The 19678-nt window shown below is 39.1% G+C and overlaps 1 protein-coding gene across 7 annotated transcripts in view; it reads left to right on the top strand.

Annotated features, from left to right (window-relative positions):
* Nucleotides 1–257: 257 nt before the first annotated feature.
* exoc1 (exocyst complex component 1) overlaps nucleotides 258–19678 on the top strand; it is a 36343-nt gene continuing 16922 nt past the window's right edge. For 2 of the 7 annotated variants that reach the window (XM_008111690.3, XM_008111688.3), the window contains exons 1-11: nucleotides 258–410; nucleotides 5122–5255; nucleotides 5849–5979; nucleotides 8249–8408; nucleotides 10333–10353; nucleotides 13506–13693; nucleotides 14660–14887; nucleotides 15699–15831; nucleotides 15966–16075; nucleotides 17352–17405; nucleotides 18806–18955. In XM_008111690.3, coding sequence (XP_008109897.1) covers nucleotides 5132–5255; nucleotides 5849–5979; nucleotides 8249–8408; nucleotides 10333–10353; nucleotides 13506–13693; nucleotides 14660–14887; nucleotides 15699–15831; nucleotides 15966–16075; nucleotides 17352–17405; nucleotides 18806–18955 — 1299 coding nt within the window. In that variant the 5' untranslated portion in view covers nucleotides 258–410; nucleotides 5122–5131. The remainder of the gene's footprint in view (nucleotides 411–5121; nucleotides 5256–5848; nucleotides 5980–8248; nucleotides 8409–10332; nucleotides 10354–13505; nucleotides 13694–14659; nucleotides 14888–15698; nucleotides 15832–15965; nucleotides 16076–17351; nucleotides 17406–18805; nucleotides 18956–19678) is intronic. The other 5 variants (XM_008111692.3, XM_008111691.3, XM_008111693.3 and 2 more) reach the window with 3 other exon arrangements.

Raw genomic sequence — 19678 nt, 5'->3', positions numbered from 1 at the left:
GAAGGGCCCTGCGTCCAGGCCGCCATATAAGCCAGTTCAAGGCAGATATTGTAGGATTTCCCGCCTCGCTATTCTGGGTTATATGGCTGCGTGGAAGAGCCTTTAGACGTCAAGCTGCATCCCTTCCAGAAGTCAAGGCAAAAGGCTCCTTCCCGCAACGTTCTCCCGCGAGCGGAAGTGAGGAGATACACCCAGTCCCGGAAGTTCTGGCGTGCACCCTTCTAGCGTCAGAAACTCGTTTCTCTTTTCTCCCCGTCTTCACAATCTGCATTGGCTTCCGCTTCCCTGCCCACGCGGGCGAAGCCGGCTCGCCGATTGGAGGGCGGAGAATTGGGAAGGCGGGTCTTTCGGGGCTGGGAGTGACGGGCGTCTGTGGAGGCAGCGGAGCGTCCTCAGTCCTGTCTCTGAGGGTAAGGAGAGCAGTCTGGGGAGGGTCCTTGCCAGACCAGCCATAGGGCCTTCTGTTGTAAAGTCCTTCTCCTTGTGTCCCTTTATCTGTCCACCAAGTGTTTCCTCCTCTTCTCCCCCCAAATGGGTGTTATTTTCCTTGGGGTCGTTTTCTACCCAAGGTTTGCTCAGAGGAGGCCTTCCTCTGAGGCTGAGAGGGTGTGACAGTGCAAAGGCCTCCCAGTGGGTTTGCCATGGCCTTCACAGTGAAGAAATAAGACATATGACACTACTTCAAGTATGAAATCGTGGAAGTTGTAGTTTTACAATATGTTTAGCCTTCTTTGCCATAGAAGGCTGGTGCCTCACCAAACTAGAATTGCATAGCTGTTAAAAGTGTCCAGTTGCATTGATTCGACAGTATGGTTGTACCCTTAACCCAACATTCAAACCACTACACCAGGCATGGGCAAACTTGGGCCCTCTAGGTGTTTTGGACTTCAACTCCTACAATTCCTAACAGCCTACCGGAAAAAGAAGCACCTACAGTGGATTGGGCCCAAAAATATTACGGTGGCAGTGACTTCAGATTTGTTACCATTTAAACAAAATGTTGGAAGGGAAAGGGGTGTCATTAAAGAGATGCATTCATTTAGTCATTCGTGTTTGTTATGAAGGGATGTAGCAAGGCTATAGTCAAATATGCTTAATAATCTATTTTGAAATAATTGGAAAGCATCTCGCTTCACATCAACAAGATTCTTAGTAAATATACATGCAGAAGAGCCCAGTGACTGTGTTTAACTAAGATTCCCAGGATAATTTTGTGCTGTGTACTTTCTACATACAGTAGAGTCTCACTTATCCAAGCTTTACTTATCCAAGATTCTGTATTATCCAAGGCAGTCTGCCTTTTAGTAGTCATTGTTTTTGTAGTAAATGTTGTAATGTTTTGGTGCTAAATTCGTAAATACAGTAATTACTACACAACATTACTGTGTATTGAACTGCTTTTTCTGTCAATTTCTTGTGAAACATGATGTTTTGGTGTTTAATTTGTAAAATCATAATGTAATTTTATGTTTAATAGGCTTTTATCTTAATCCCTCATTATCCAAGATTTTCGCTTATCCAATGTTCTGCCGACCCATTTATCTTGGATAAGTGAGATTCTACTGTCCTTTCTACATGCATCCTAAATAGAAACAAATAAAGGGGATTTAGTTCTTCATTGTGATACATAATATTATCCATTTGAGCCTGTGAGATAGCAGATTCTTTGCATGTAAAAGGCCCTGGATCAATTACCTGAACCTCTAGGTCAGTGATTCTCAACCTGTAGGTCCCCAGGTGTTTTGGCCTACAACTCCCAGAAATCCCAGCCAGTTTACCAGCTGTGAGGATTTCTGGGAGTTGAAGGCCAAAACATCTGGGACCCACAGGTTGAGAACCACTGCTCTAGGTAGAGCTGGGAAAAGTTCATATCTGAAATCTTGGAGAAATGCTGTCAATTAAGTGTATAATTGTGGATTATTATCATTATGATTGTATTTCCCCTCCCAAAAGTGCATGCATTCTTAATAGGATTAAAAATCATTTTTATATAAATTCATATTACCATCTCTGTGAAACAAACAAGTTGTAAACCTCACTTAAAAGTTTCCCTTGCAATTTCACAACTCTGTTATGTTGTCTTAATCCAAGATGGCGTTTGTAACACTGACAAAATCGTTGTTGTAATATTTATTCTTCAATATAAATTTATTAAGTCTTCCAATAATCTACTCTGGAGGTTTTTAAGCAGAGGCTGGATGGCTGTCTGTTAGGGATGTTTTGATTCTGTGTTCCTCCATGGCCCTTGTCATCTCTTCCAACTCTGTGATTCCATGATTCTATAAATCTGTGATTCTTAGCTACTATGAGCTGTTAAAAAGTATATACATTTTTGTGACACCCTATATATGTGTGTATTCAAAATATTTTTTAAACTGCCAATATAAAATATATTGCCCATAAGCTCAAGAAGAAAATACATGTTATGTCTCCACAAAATTAGTTCATCTAAATTATGGATAGTTTAGTGTGTGGAATGATTTAAAATAAAGGTTGAGAATTTCTGGATCTCCAGTTTATTGGTTCTGGAAACCGAAGTCCCAAAATTCCTGGCAGTTCAGGTTCCTCATGTCTGGTTAAATGTATTATTAGAAAACTGTTAGAATTGTTTTTTATATCAGTGCTTTTGGCCTTTATAAATTACTACGGTAGCTGTACCCAGCCACGCATTGCTGTGGCTTATGGGAATCCTTTGTTGGCTAGGTGGAATAGCCTTGCAGCCTCAAAGCCTGGCTGTTTTCTTCTTATGGGAATACAATGGAATAGGCTGCTGCTTGGAAGGCTGGGTACTTGCGTTCTAGGGAAATGGTTTTTTGGGCTGCTAGAATTGCAATGAATAGCCTCACTACTTCAAAGCCTGGCTGCTTGCTACCTAGCGAAATTTTTGGTTGGCTAGCTTCAATAGTACAGAGTAGTATCGCTGCTTCAAAGCCTGGCCGCCTTCTACCAGGTTAATCCTTTGTTGGTCTGGTTGAATTGCACTGAATAGTCTTGCAGCTTCAGTGCCTAACTGTGTTTTACCTAGGGGAATCCTTGTTTGGCGAGCTGGAGTAGCACCCTCAATCAAAGAGCCGCTTTGAAGCCTGGCTATTTCCTTTGTAGGGGAATCCTTGTTTGGCCAGCTTGAATTGCATTGAATAGCCTTGCAGCTTAAAAGCCTGGCTGCTTTCTACAAAGGGCATCCTAGTTAGGCCAGGTTGAATGGGATGGAGTAGCCTCGTAGCTTCAAAGCCTGGGGGGTTTTTATCTAGGGGAAATCTTGGTTGGCCAGGTCGAATAGTCTCGGTGCGGCAAGTATGAATGCTGCAATTAGTCACCTTGATTAGCATTTAATGGCCTTGCAGCTTCAAAGCCTAGCTGCTTTCTCTCTGGGGGAATCCTTTGTTGGTAGGTGTTAGCTGGCTCTGGTTGTTTCCTTTCTGGAATTTCCTTGTTTTCAGAGTGTTGCTCTTTTAGATTTTAGAGATTATATGGTTCTGTATTATTATACCACAGTAATTATTATATATTATATTTATAATCTTATATTATCTGCTTAGAACTGGAATATATGAGGCCCCATCTACACAGCTGTATACAATCCACACCGAACTGGATTATATGGCAGTGTAGACTCAAGATAATCCAGTTCAAAGCAGGTACTGTGGATTATGTGCCTTGGCATTCTGGGTTATATAGCTGTATGGAAGGGCCTTGAGTGTTCACTCTCATATAATCCAATTTAAATGAGATAATCTGTATTTTATAGGCAGTGTGGAAGAGGCCTAAGTGAACTCTGCCTGTCCCTCGGGTGTCATTGTGGCTAAGGAGGTTGCTATGACATGAAGGGGACGGGGCCTAAAGGTGGTAGGGACTACCCTTCTGACTGGCAGCCAGGGGGTGAATTGTGTGTTAGTGGAGGGAGGGAAGCCCCTCCAAGAACAGCCCTGGCAGTTGGCTCTCTTTATACTTGCTTTTCTCCACCTGCTGGACTCCCCCTCAGCTGTAAACACAGTCGCCCCCCTCAGGGCAAGTACGGAGAGTGAAGGGAAAAGAGGGGAGCATACCATTCTGGCTGAAAAGGGAGGGGGGAGTGAAAAATAGATATAGGCTAATTGGTTTTTTTGGGAGGGGTTGAGTGAAGGACATACCTTGGATGTATTGGTGTATTGTGGCCAAATTTGGTGGCATTTGGTCCAGTGGTTTTGTTGTTCAATCGGTCCTAATTGTGTACATTACATTATATATATGTGTGTGTGTGTGTGTGTGTGTGTGTGTGTGTGTGTGTGTGTGTATACACACACACATACACACAGTATGTATGTGTATGTGTGTGTATGTATATATATGTGATAAAAGACTAGGATGATGCATTATTAATCTGTCACGTTTTACAACTAGGTTTCCCACATTTGCCAGAAGTTCTGATTTTGACACTAGTAGATGATGATGTTGAGATATCTGTAGCTTAAAAGTTCTCATATTAAATTCTCTTGAAATACTTAAATTATATTCAGCCTCTGATTGGTTTTTGCTTTACTGGGTGTGACTAATTATGCTTAAAATGAACTTGCAATTCTGTAGTTACAGTTTAATTTGTTATTACTCCACTGAGTGATCTGAGATACGATTATTATAATGTGGTTTGTGTTGCCTAATATATTAAATAACATAATTGGCACACTTCATATTGTGAAACATCAGTTAAAATTTCAGATGTATGAGTGAATTCATGATTTCTTCCACCCACAACATGGCATAAAACATGCAAGTCCACCATCAGCAACTGTACAAAATCTAAATGTATCTTATACTTTATATTGAGTACTAGAGCCTGCACTGCAGTATTTATTGTACTAAATCAAAGGCTAATACAAAGTTCTTTCTAGAGAACTAGGGGCCCTTCCAGACAGGCCCTATATCCCAGGATCTGATCTCGGGTTTTCTGCTTTAAACTGGATTATATGAGTCTGCACTGCCAGATAATCTTGGATAACAGAAAATCTGGGATCATATCCTGGGATATAGGGCCTGTCTGGATGGGCCCTAGATGTTCTGTGAAGCAATTTACATAGCAGAATATTTTCTTGCGCAGAAATGTATTTGCATGTCGTGACCTTAGGTATGGCTTATATCTTTCAGTTCAGAGAAAATGACTGCAATCAAGCATGCCTTACAGAGGGATATTTTTACTCCAAATGATGAACGTTTATTAAGCATTGTCAATGTTTGCAAAGCAGGGAAAAAGAAGAGAAACTGCTTCCTATGTGCAACAGGTATGTGTTATTGAAGCATCATTGTTAGCTCTCTTATCTGTGTATAATAGGACTAACAGGATTTTTGTTGCTGTGTGCTTTCATGTCATTTCTGACTTATGGTGACCCTAAGGCGAGTCTGTCATGGGGTTTTCTAGGTCAGATTTGTTCAGAAGCGACTTGCCATTGCTTTCCTCAGAGGCTGAGAGAGAATTAATTGTCCAAGGCCACCCAGTGGGTTTCCATGGCCGAGTGGGGGGTTTTAACCCCAATCTGCCAGTCATAGTCTAATACTCAAACCACTACAACAACTGATACACTGCTATTACCTTCTTTCGTTTTGTCCCATTACGTAAGAATGATATGTTGGTGTTATATCTAGATCTTGTCTTGTTTGACATGATGAAGATGGTTGCTACATCTAGCACAACTTTGAATGAAGGCATGCTTTGAATGTCTAGTGGTTTGGTATTTCCATATTAAGTAAACTGGAGGATTCAATAACTTGGGTTTTGTTACTGATGGTTTCTCAGATATCTTGCTGATGATTTCTCAGTTGCAGGAAAACCAGCATGACCATTTTAGAGAGACTAATTATGTACATTACTTGACAGTGACAACGGAACGCCCAGTGCAGGTGAATGTGGTAAAGGTGAAAAAATCTGATAAGGGAGACTTCTACAAGAGGCAGACTGCATGGCTACTTCGAGATCTTGCTGTTGTGGATGCCAAGGATGCCATCAAAGTATGTCACAGTTATAATTATCTGTTCTGCAAATCTGTATTGTACAAAGATGCTGTGGTAGGGGGAGTTTGATTATATGTTTGCCATCTTCACTATCTCTGACTGGTGGCATTAAATACTAGGATTACCATTATTCCTACTAATTTGGAAGCAAGTCCTATTAAACTCAGTGAGGGTGTATCAGACTGCATGTCAAACTTCTACAGAAAAGAAACTCTTGGGAGGGTAGGTGTGATTAGCGCTCTTGTTGTAGTTCAGCTCATGATTGTGCCTGCTCCTAATGTCAATGAGGAAGTGGATCATTGGATTTCTGGACCTGTGAACCAGCAGAGGCAGTCTGTGTCTCCAGCAGCTAGTGAAGGCAACATTTCAGAGACAGGTCCAGATACTGTTGAGAAGTCATTCTCTAGGGAAGCAAGGTCAAAGACTGAAATGAATTCAGAGGATGAACTCACAGCTGGTAGATAGGAGACTTGAGTTTCTGAAAACTCAGTGCTGCATGGCAGAATCTCTGTAGGTCAGAGCGCTTGTTAGAGAAGAAGCCGTTATCAATTAGTCAGGGAAAACGGCATGATGTCATGTGTATATTAGAGAGGCATGGGGATTTGTCCAGCAGTCTGGTCAATGTTGGTTATTGAGGCAACATCTCTTGCCAAGTTTTTGGCAAGACTGCTAATAGAATTCTAGCTTCAGGTCTTTGTTTATGTTTCATGCTTCCCAGTTTGAAGGATTGTTCCTGGATTTTTTGTAATGGATTTCATGCTCCCTTGTGTATCCTGGTTCTTTTGTATTCCTGTGCTAATGCCCTATTTGTTCTGGGTTTTGGAACTATTCTTGTACCTTGTCTTCTGTGGGCTATTTCATACTTTTAGACTTTGAAGTTTTTACTATTTTTGTTGAACTGCTTTTTATATAATCTTCAATAAACTGCTTTGCAGATTTAACTTGGACTGGAGTTTGGTGGTTAAGTACAGAGATGCTTCCCGCTCTGGAGTACAACAGCTCCCTCCTCCGGGCTCCCTCTCCTGCTTTCCCTCCCTACGTTTCCTCCCTTTCCACCTCCCTCTCTCCCTCCCCCTTCCCTCCCTCCCCGTCCCTCTCTCTCCATCCCTGCCCCTCCCTGCCTCCCTCTTCCTCCTCTTTCCCTCCACTCCCTTTCCTTTCCCTTTCCTCTAGCACCCTACATCCCTTCCTCCCCTCTCCTCCTTCTGCCCTCTATCTCTCCCTCCCTGCCTCCCTCTCTTTTCCCCTCCCTCTCCCTCCTCCCCCTCTCCCTTCCTACCTTTTTTCCCTTTCATCCTTCCACACCTTTCCCCCTCCCTCTCTTCTCTCTCTTTTCCTCCCTCTCCTTCCCTCCCTCCTTCTCTTCTTCTCTCTCTCCTTCCCTGCCTTCATCTCATTCCCTCCCCCTCCCTCTTCCTCTCTCTTCCCTGCCTCTCTCCTTCTCCCTTCCTCTCCTCCTCTTCTTCCCCCTCCCTCACTCCTTCCCCCTCCTTCTCTTCCACCTCTTCCTGTCTTCCCATCTCCCCCTTCTCTATATTTACCATTGAAATTAAACATCATTGCCAACCTTTTTTCTGGGTTTTTCTATTATATGCCCTCTAAAAGTAATTTTTGGATGATCAGGGAATCGTAATTCATAAGGCTTGTATTAATTTTGTATGGAATTCTTATACTTTTCTTCAGCCCTATATCATTGATAAACAGGATTGTGTCCAGAGCAGGGCAAGCAGTACGATCAGAGTCTGGAAACCAAACTCTAGAAGGAATGATTAGGGTATATTTTGGCTGGAGAAGAGAAAAGTAAGAGGTGACATGATAACCAGCTTTAAAAATCTGAAGAGATTGCATGTAGAACAAAGGGTGAGTTTGTATTCTGCCCATTCAAAGACTAAAGCATGAACCAGTGGTTTCAAATTACAAGAAAATAAATTACACTTAATCATTAGGAAGATTTTTTTTCTTTACTTGAAAATGTGGAATTGACTGTGTTGGAAGTTGGTGTGCTCTTCTTTGGAAGTCTTTAAACAGAATTTTAATGGCCATCTTTCAGGAGTTCTTAATTGTATATTCCTGCACAGAAGGAAGTTGAACTGGATGGACCTTTCAGTTGTTTTCTAACTGTATGATGCTATAATTTATGTTTTTTATTTACAGCAGCTGGCATATTATGGGTATTAGTAAGTAATTTAGGGTTGCCTAGATTCCATCTGTTTGTTCTGAAAGTATATTGTGAGTGCTGCTGTAATTTTTTGTGCTTGTTTTTCAGGAAAGTCCTGAATTTGATCTCCATTTTGACAAAATATACAAATGGGTTGCTAGCAGTATAGCAGAAAAGAATATTTTCATTTCCTGTATTTGGAAACTCAACCAGCGTTATATCAGAAAAAAGATTGACTTCATCAATGTTAGTGCTCAGCTTCTAGAAGGTAAATTTTGAGATGAATCTCTTATAAAGCTGTATTGTAGTGTAAATAGTAATTCAGTTTATATTAAACAGTAGAGCATCCATATTGCTACTAGTATTATCCAAATCCATGCTTCTACTAACAATAGGCAAGGTTTTCCTTTGAGCATCAGTATGCTTTTCACCCTGATCCTAAACATGTCCTATGGAATAATTTCAGCAGGACTTACTTTCATGTGATAGTGATGACACTTTTAATCAGTTTTAAGGATTTAAACTGTTGTTTTAATACCATTAATGTTTAATTCTTTTTAATGTTTGTATATTTTTAGGTATTAAATTGTATTGCATTGGTTTTACTTTAAGCCTTTTTGAGTCTCTTGTAGAGAGAAAAAGCAGGGTAAAATAAACATAATAATAATAACTTAGAGCAGTGGTTCTCAACCTGGGATCCTCAGATGTTTTTGGCCTACAACTCCCAAAAATCCCAGCCAGTTTTCCAGCCGTTAGGATTTCTGGGAGTTGAAGGCCAAAAACACCTAAGGATCCCAGATTGAGAACCACTGACCTAGAGCCATTGTCCCCTGTTGTAAATTCATTGTTAAAAGTCATTACTCAGTGTTCCTTCCATTAAGTAGAAGTTCAAAATAAGCCTGATTGCTTATTTCCTTTTCCCTTCACATGAGTACTACTGTACCTACTTGTCCATTTTGGGCAGTGGCCTCGCTGACTGGGCAGAGCAATAGGTTGCAATTGAAAATGTAACCAAACCATTCAGCATGAGTCAGATTTCTTGTCCCATTCATTTATTGGTTTCAAAAACCCATTCAAATACCTGGGTTGACTGGTACATTAACCTGAAGAATGCAATGTGTGGCCATTTTTAATAAGGGCTCACTACATAAGCCTCTCTGCAGAGATACTGTGGTGGCCATTTTTAATATGGGCACACAAACCTTTATGATAAGTATCTAACAGTAATAATAATAATAATAATAATAATAATAAATATTAGTGGCCAGGCTTAGCACAGCAGGTTAAACCGCTGTGCTGCAGAAAAATCCTGCCGATCGAAAGGTCGACAGTTTGAGTCCGGGTCAGGATGAGCACCCGCTGTTATCCCCAGCTCACCTGCCCACCTAGCAGGTCAACAGCAGAAATACAAGTCGATAAATAGGTACTGCTTTTAGTGGGGAGGTAATAAAGGCGCCCTTAAGGACATCCATCGGAGGAAAGCTCCTCGGCATGAAAGATGGAGTGACAGTACTCCCCCCCCCCCCCATGGCCAGAATTGAGCACAGCCTCCAAGATGCTGGAAATAAGATGGGAAAAACTGCCTTTACCTCTGTGTTGTCTGTCCTTGTTAATTGTATAATCGGCACTGAATATTTGCCATATGTGTGTTCTGTAAGCTACTCTGAGTACCCTCCGGAGTGAGAAGGGCGGGGTATAAATACTGTAAATAAGTAAATAAATTTTATTTTTTGTCCACCTCCTCACGGCTCAAGGCCACAGCAATGGCCACAGCAATCTCTCACTTGACATGTTTTGCTGTGATCTTTCTGTTTCGCCCCACCAATTTAAATTCAGCATTAGGAATGCCTTATAAATTATAACATAGTATACTTAACAGGTTTGACTTCATCCTCCAAGTAACAACTGAATAAACCTTAGAACATTAAGAGATCTTCAGATCTGCTGCTTATATTAATTGCCAGGCTTGCATGATGGTGTGGGTTTGGGCTTTATAATGATGTGGTCTTTCTGCTATTGTATATATATGAAGAAATCTGCTTTGTAATTTACTTCTCATAATTTTTGTTTAAAAAAAAACTTTGAAACTATGACAACTTGTCATTTTTAAAAACAATTCTCTGTTCATTCACTGCTTGGCTAATATTCTTTGCTTCCTTTCCTCTGCTTTTCTCATACTTTTAATTCTTCAGAACTTCCTAAAGTCGCTGAAGGTGCGTAACACCTTTTCTTTCCATTTTTCTTCTTCAGTGTGACTAATTAAGTTGCTTTTTGCTTTGTTGAAAACTGTCTGTAAACCATTTGGTTAAGGGAAATGCTTTCCTCTGGCCCTCCAGGAAAGTCCTCAAAATGGTGGTGAAAATATTGAATCAACAGCTCTGAAGCTTTAATGTTGCCAGAGGCAGTTAAACTTCCTCTCAAATGTGGGTAGCAATGATGGAGACAAAATCATGCACCCAATGCTACCCTGTGTCTGGAATTTCAAAATCTATCTTTTGAGGCACAATCCTTGTTGACTTCTTATGTTAGCAAGGATTCTTTAAAAATATATGACATTTCCAGCAAGAACTGAACAAATTTTCTGATCTCTTACTGAAAAATTCATGTTGCAATGTGACCTGAACCTTTGATCAGATTATTTTCAGCATGTTTCTTTGATGTTGAAAATACTTGTGCTAATTTGTTATGCATTAAATCTGTCGTACTGAAGACCTGATCATAGTTTACAACAGCAATCCTGTGCTCATAGGTCCCACTAAGCTTTGTGGGGCTTAATTCGGTTTGCACTGAAAAGTTACTTTATAAACATATTATCTACTTTTGAAAAATTACGTTTTAATACTTATAGTAATAACCTTGAAAGCAATCAACTGTTTTTCAGCTGCTTAAATGTGACATGCTTAAGGACTCTGCATCTCCTCATTTTTTACGTTTGATTAATATCTTGATAAATAGCACTACATAAGAGTTCTTTGCAATAATTACTTTTCATTGATTTGAGACATAACATAAATAAATCCATATGGGTTGCCTATTTTTAAATGCCAATGTTTTTTAGTAAAGTGATATTTGAAATAGGATCCCTACAACTTGAGAAAATTATGGCTTTGTCTATATTAGGGGAGAAGAAGTACATTTGTGAACTTCTTCAAACAAGAGCGTGTTTCTGAGAGTTCATAGTCGGGTAACAATGAAAGTGTAGGGATGATTTGCCATTAGCAACAGTGGAGATGTAGTCGTCTTGTTTTTCTTTTTTTGTTGTTGTTCCTTGTATTGGTAGCATCAGTATCTACAGTGTGGCTATATAGGTAGCATGGCATCTCTTTTTTCCTCCATCATAATGATGCAGAATCATTTCAGGTCATTGTGGGGAAAACAACAACAACATACAAAGTATATTAGATATATAAGGAGGAGAAGGGTCTAGCAACAAAAGGAAAATATGTGAAAGAATTTTCAATGCTATTACTTCATATTTGCAGTCTTCAATAGAGCAGGCCAAAGGCAAGTTTACTGGCTCAGATCTAAGCATCTGATTTTTGCGTACGTGCTAGAAAGCATCAATTAACTATAAAGTGGGGTGCAGATCATATTTCTCTCCAGATATATTTGGATTGCAGCTCCCATTAGCAGTGCTGAATAAAGCTGATAAGTATCCACCAGTACCTGGAATAGGAGTGTATATTCCTCATTCTTGTCCTAGAGTTGTGGGATTGTGTGCTGATGGAGAACTGCAAGAATCCATTTCTGCCCTAGGACTCATCGGTAGCAGTGGTGCATAGACTGCCAAAATGTTAAGCAGTAAAAAAATGAAAACAAAATTGGAAATGGCAAGAAATTTATATTTGGTTTTGAAAAATCGGTGCATAGCATATGGAAGTGATGGTGGTGCTGTTATTGTATACCATCAAGTTGACCCCAATTTATGTTAATCTTCTATTTGGGGTTTTTTTGCCAAGAATTATTCAAAGGAGGTTTGCCATTGTCTTTCTGTAATACTCAGAGAGAGTGACTTGCTCAAGGTCACCCAGGTGTTTTCTGTGATTGAGTGGGGAATTGAACTGTGGTCTCCTGTAGTCCTAGGCCCCTTCTACACTGCTATATAATCCAGATTATCAAAGCAGAAAATCACATTGTCTGCTTTGAACTGAATTATATGAGTCTACACTATGATATTATCCCGTTCAAAGCAGATAATCTGGATTTTATAAGGCAGTGTAGAAGGGGCTCTAGTCCAATACTCAAACAATTACAGCAGATCACCCTCTTGAAAGCAGGTGGTGCTGTTCAATGTTTAAGTGGTGAATTATCACTCATGAAGACTTTCAGGAGAGGAATTGCAGAATGCCATTCATCCTTTGGAAAAACATAAAGTGATCAAGGATTGCCGAAACAGCTTGCCACTACAGGGATATAATTTGCCTATCTATGTTAATAGTACTATGGGTGTTCAAATACTGGTAAAATGCTGAAAGGGAAATGTACAGAGGAATCTTTGTCATGTTTTGCAGAGGTGATATTGGCAAGACAATTGGCAAGAGCAGTTTAATGGACAAAATGGTTGTGCTAGAATGGTTCTAGATGTTTACTTCCTTTGCACATCCTTAAAAGATTATTATATTTAGTTCTGTGAAAGATATACTAACCCTGGAAGAAGTGGGAATAACAAATTATAATAAAATAAAACGGGTTCTCAACCTGTGGGTCCCCAGATGTTTTGGCCTTCAACTCCCAGAAATCCTAACAGCTGGTAAACTGGCTGGGATTTCTGGGAGTTGTAGGCCAAAACACCTAGGGACCCACAGTTTGAGTACCACTGAAATAAAGACTTACTTTTTTCAACATTCACTTTTGAGTCCAAAATAATATTGGTACTGGAATTGAGTATGTTTACATTTGCTTAATCATGAATATTGCCATCAACATTTTCGTTATATATTTTAAGGATTAATTGGGGATGCGGAGAAGAGTTTTGGAAATTCAGAATACCCTTTTAGTAAATAATACACATGGCTGCCTTTTGTGTTTGATTTCCTTTTGCAGTGGTTCAGGTTCTCATCCTGCAAACTCAACTCACAAAAGCCCTTCCAGAATGAAAAGTCATATCAAGCATAGAGATCAGCCTGTAACTAAAAGAGATTGAGAGATTGGATTTACTGTGAGATTCATTCTGAGATGGCATGAGGAGCAATCTACCACAATTGAGTTTATCAGGCATAAAGATTAGTCTGTCAGGCTGGTTTTAGTAGACAGTTGTCTTCCCTTTCTTTTGAGAATGTGCTAAGTCTGTTGAAAGGATTTTGATGGCCTATGCCCTGTGTCAGTTTTTCACTATTGTGTTATTTGTGTGTGTTCCCCTCTCAAGAATCGGTTCCAAGTGGAGAGAACCAGAATGTGGCAGGAGGGGATGAAGAAGTGGTGGATGAATATCAAGAGTTGAATGCCAGAGAAGAGCAAGACATTGAGATAATGATGGAAGGCTGTGAATATGCCATCTCTAATGCAGAAGCCTTTGCGGATAAATTATCCAGAGAGCTGCAAGTTCTAGATGGGGTAAGGAATTTTTGTGAAATATAGTAGGCGCCGTAGCTCACAAGAGTTCTCAGTCTATGCAGAACTGTTGGGTTTGGACTTAGGATAGGAGTTAATTTAAACCTATATGTTCATCTGTAACTTTGGAACTAGATTCAGTAGAGTCTGCACTTACTAAATTCTTATTTATGACCTTGAAATGTTTCATACTGGACAAAGAATAATGTTTGGAATCTCGAAAATCTGAAGTTACTGATGCCTGATTGTGGATTTCACATCAGATAATGTTTGATTCATCTGTAAACAGAATGGTTGACTTTGCTTTATAAAATCTTATCTTTAAAAAGTGTGTGTAAAATACTTTTAATGTTATAATACATTTTGGGGAGAGGCTTGGCTCAATAATAATGAATACTTTCCAAGATTTCCATGCATTGTATTTGCCATTATGATACCAAAATAGTAGTGAGTGACAAAGCAAAGAAGATCTTTACTTTGAGAACTGCGGTCTGTCAGGTTAGAATGCTCAGCTACATGGAGTAAAGGTCTGATACATTATAAGTAAATAATGAAGATGTATGCTTAGAATTCTAACTAGCTATATTTTATTAGTAGCTCTGGATTCTATATTAATGAAGGACAGGTTCCACTACCATCGCCATTCAGAATTAGTTCAGCTAAAGCTAATTTTTTCCACAATCTGGGAGAGTTGATTTCTGAACTTTACAGTCTTATTCTTGTATTCAGTTCTATATCCCTGGTAGTACAATCGTGTTTTAACAGGCTGAAACTGAGTGTTACTATAATAGTTCTATAGAAGAATGGTTATGCCTTTTAAAATCTCTTAATCAGCTCTGTTCCAGGGTCCTGCCCTATATTATTGAGCAATTTCTGCTCTTGAAACATGCTAAAATGTTTATTAAACATTGGTGATGTATAGTTTAGTTTGTGTCTGGCTTCTGGCTAATTATATGGATTATTTTCCAGGCAAATATCCAATCGATCATGGCCTCTGAGAAACAGGTGAACATTCTTATGCAGTTGCTCGATGAGGCACTAAAAGAGGTGGACCAAATTGAAGTGAAGCTGAGCAGTTATGAGGAAATGCTGCAGAGTGTAAAAGAACAAATGGATCAGATTTCTGAAAGCAACCATCTAATTCATCTCAGCAACACTAACAATGTGAAATTGTTGTCGGAAATAGAGTTCCTTGTTGTAAGCATGTGAAATATTTATGGAATCATTATCTTAAATCCATAGTCTGCATACCAACATTTTAGAATGCATCTCGCTAGACAATAAATACCCCATGGCATTTATATAAAACATCATTCAAAAGTCAATAAAATTGCCTCAAGTTGCATAGGGCAGGATGAATGAGCTTCTTTACAAATGCTCATAACACTATGTAACAACATTTGAAAAAATGTGTTCCTGGTTTGAAAGTGTTATTTCCTGTTTAATTTTGCAGTATTTACTTTGAAAGTAATTGTTATACTCCAGAAACTTGGTTTTTGTGGTTGAGGGTAGTCCTATTATTTCCTTCTGTCTAGGCACTTAGTAATTTTCCTTAATGAAAATATGCCATTTTAACCTTTCAATGTACAGACCTCAAAAACAAGGTTTTTGCAGTTTAATAAACTTTTTCAGGTTTTTAGGAAATGGCATTTATAACACAGGAACAAAAATCGTGTTACATAGTGGACTATGTTTGTGGCATATCCACTCCAGTTAGATTTTTGTTTGTACCTTGACTTAAAGCAGTAAAGCACCCCAAGTGACTAACGGGAGTGCATATGTATGTATGTATAAAAGAGAAAACAACAACCTCAAATTAAGTAATTAAGCCCCAGAAAGAGGATTTCAGTTTTCCAGAATGGGCAGGGTGGCATAAAAAGTCAGGAAATCTGGATTATGAGAAGGGAGTGTGGTAATCTGGTGGCCCCAAAGGACTGATGTAAGACTCAGAAAGGCTGAATTCAGCCTAATGTTTGCCACTAGTGGTGTGAATCTTTGTTTTTTGCAGAACCATATGGATTTGGCAAAGGGTCACATCAAGGCCCTCCAAGAAGGAGACCTTTCATCCTCTCGTGGCATCGAAGCCTGCACCAATGCAGCAGATGCTCTCTTACAATGTATGAATGTTGCTCTTCAGCCAGGTAAGTATTTTCTTAAGTTGTTGTTAATGACAACCTTGTTTTCTGTCTTCACTTTAAGCATTCAAATTCCTTTCTTTTTTCAAAAATTCTTTTTGTAACAGTAATCTCCATATTTTTTGGGGGGGGGCTGGCAGGGCATGAGATGCTTCATGCTGTCACGCAGCAGCAGCAGCGCTTTACTGACCTGCGTGAGCAGTTTGCACGGAGACTGGCGAGTCATCTCAACAATGTATTCGTTCAACAGGTATTTTCCTACTCTTTATTTTATCTGTAAAATAGGCAAACAATTCTTCAATTCAGTTTTCAGAGATCCCCAAAATTGTGGATTACATTCAAATTTAGGAGTTTGGAAATTAGCAGGAAGATGCCCCTCTTCCCTTAGGAGACCCCATGGGTCCATGAAAACACTACACAGAGAACTGAAGGAGACTTCTGGATGAATTGGGGATCCACTGTTTAGCATTGTACAGTAGGGAAGGACTCTAGAACCTGATGAGGAGAGTGTGAGGAAATCCAAATTGATACATATATATTTCATAGCTACCTGACAATTTTGTTGTCTTGCTCAGGGAATGAAACATAGCCTTGCCCTTTGTATGAAATCAGACAGCTCCTGAGCAGACTTCCATGTGAATGGTTTAGTTATTTGATTTCTTTCTCACCTTTTCCCCAGAGGTATAATCCAAGATGGCAGTGAAGTATGGGTAAAACTCTAACATTCTGCTGTTGAGGTTTCAGTGTACAGATATCCAAGTGCTTTCCTTGTGAGGTGCTTTAATAGTAAAACCAAAAACAGTTAAAGACAGAGTGGTGGACATTTTTTTAAATGTAGTATTTTGCAACTACTTGGGTTTCTGTTCAGTATTTTCCAGGTGGATATATTATCTTTCATAACAGCCTTATGGGACTGGCATAGTGCTATCCCAAATAAGATTTCTTCAGATGTATGCTCAATTGAATAAAAGCGATTTCGACTTGAGGATGAAAAACATCCATCCAGATGTGATTTTGAAGACTGGTCATACTAGCACCTCCAGTATTTGTCTCCTGTTCATATTGAATGTAGTGATAAGTAAAGCATGATGATAAGTCAAGCAGCTGGATGCTCTGCTGTGGTAATAAAAGCGTTCCCCTCTTCCCCATTTTTCCATTTGAATAAAAACCTGCTTTAGGAATACAGTCAACACTCTTATTCCCACACTCCAAAAATATTCCCCTCAGAAGTGTTTGTGGGTCTTTCTTCGTCCTCCAGCATGAATCCAAACGAAGCATAATTAAATATGCTTGAGTTGGAAGGGTCTCAGTAACAGGTTCAAATTTAAGGATGTGATCAACTTTTCTATATTGTGTGTACATTCATACACTTGTCTATAAGGTAACATTGGTCTTTGACAAATGAACCTTCAATCTGTAAACTTTTCTTTTTTTAAAAAACCTCATGATCACAATTCAGAGTGAGTTGTCTGGTCATATCTCTTCATCAGTTCTTTTTTTTATTCCTGTATTTTATCTCCAAATAGTTTATAGAGCTGGAGAAGGGTCTCAGTAACAGGTCCTACTATCTTTCAGTTTCTGTGAGTACAGAGTTCAAAACAAACTGCTTTGATTTTATGCGGCCTCTTTTTTAAAAGCTTGCTGAGCCTAACTTTTCTGCAGTGTTGCCTCTGCGAAATCAAAAGAGTAAGCTTAATGGCTTGAGGCAGCAGATCACTTCTGACTGTTACCTCAACTCCAAAGTTACCTCTGTAAGTGATTGATATGCTTTTGTGAGAGATGCATAACCAAGGGGAAAAGACTGAATCAACATGGATAATTGGGGGGAAATGGGATCTGTCTTATGTATGTTATTTGTGTATGACTGGTAGGTGAATGTTATCTCAAAGTAGGCCATATTCAGTGGAGTAGTACATTAGTACTAAAAATTGAATTGGAGCTGTGCCATGTGTTTTTTATTATAGAAATCACATGCAACCTGTGGCAAATGTTGTAATGTGAAATGTACCTGCTTTAGGAAGCCAGCTAGTAAGGCCCTCTTCCAGGAGTGCTTTATTTAGCCCCAATCTTCTCCTTTACCTCAAACAAGGAAACGTTTGTGCCTCCTGAGCACATTAAACTCATTGGGCCATATTGACCTTTCCCTTTCCACAGTAGAATTTGTTCTTAAATGTTTTCATTTCTTCATCTGTAGATGATGCCCTTTGGGTACATTGGGACCCACACTCAGAGTGAGTTTGACATTACTCTACAGAATGCCTGATGGCTTTGAACTCCGTATTTCATTTACATGTACACAACTCAAGAGAGTGAATGGCTTCCATATTCTATTGTAAATTATGCATAACACAAATTGAGATGTTGATTCTCTTGGATATATACAGGTGGCAGTTGGATGAATGGGTTACAAAGTGGCTGAAATGTATGTGAATGATGTCTATTAACTGGCATTGTTTGGTATCTAACACCTTGTCTGGAGTTGTATTTAAATCTGTATATCAACTTTATGATGAAATGTCTCACTTTCATTTTAAATTAAAAGAATTTTGGAAAATTTGGCTCAACCAGATGTCCGTAGGTACCACTCCCCAAAATACTTAGTTTTCATATTTTTAACTAATGTGATCAACATTTCAAGTTGACATAGGTCAGCATGTGTTTAATTTAAGGCTATTGAGAGAAATCTTGAAATTTCAAGCAAAAGAAGCAACTCTAGATGAGATGAATGCATTATGGTTGCAAGAAATTATTACTAACTCGTAATCTGTAGTTCTTGGTTGATTTTGTCTTTCTAAATATGTTTCCAAAGTGCCTTGAGCTTGTATTCTTCCTTTCAGAGTACAGAAAGGAGCAATTGGAAGTCATACTTCATAACTTGCAAAAATTCCTTTTCACTGACAAAGTTTCACATTTTCCTGGTTTGCCATTTTACTGGAAAGTTTCTTCAGACAACTCTCTTCTTCTGCTTTCTTCTGCCAAGGGTCACGACCAAAGTTCCACTCTTGCTCAACATTCCATTGAGCTGACATTGCCCAACCATCATCCCTTCCACAGGGACTTGCTCCGATATGCCAAACTTATGGAGTGGTTAAAGAACACGGATTATGGAAAATATGAAGGGCTAACAAAGGTGAGTGGCTCAGAAAGGGGAAAATTGACTTAAAATAGGAAGTACAATCCAAAGTTGTTCTTCTGATAAATAACACATGATTATTCACTGGAGCATGGTCTACTGGCATTTGAACTTTGTCAAAGTAGTATTTCCCTTGCTGCCCCGCCACTGTGCCCTCTTTGTTCAATGTTTCTTTTGTTTGAATTCTCAAAGTCATGTGGAAAACTTGCTGAGTGTAGTCAGTAGTGTTTCTTATCAAACCAGTATTTCATTTTAAGTTCCTTCACATGTAGTGATATACTGTATAGGGTTATGAACATCTGTCTTCCTTTAGTTGTTTTTCTGCAAATTCCATTGCCTCTCTGTCCCAGTTTGCTTCAGTTCAGAACCCCTTTTTGTCACAGAAAGATATACACAGCTTTTTAAAATGTACCTATTTTTACTAATGAACACATATTTACACTATACTGTGATTATCATATGAACTGACACTCTAGAAGAAAACAATATATAACATAGTTTTTGTTTCTGGTTATAAATGTCATTTCCTTACTGGGTATACCATAAAAAACATGGAAAAAGTTTATTAAAATGTAAATACTTTCATTTATGTGGGACATCCTTCAGCAAATTTTTGCTTTCATTTTTCAATGAATATCTCAATCAATTCAACTTCCTTTGTGGCAACCACAGAAACAAAGTGTCTGGGGTATAACAACTACTTTCAAAGTAAGTAACACA

This window comes from Anolis carolinensis, chromosome 5 (genome assembly GCF_035594765.1).
Source record: "Anolis carolinensis isolate JA03-04 chromosome 5, rAnoCar3.1.pri, whole genome shotgun sequence".
Taxonomy (NCBI): domain Eukaryota; kingdom Metazoa; phylum Chordata; class Lepidosauria; order Squamata; family Dactyloidae; genus Anolis; species Anolis carolinensis.
This window is presented reverse-complemented; position numbering and strand designations above follow the sequence as displayed.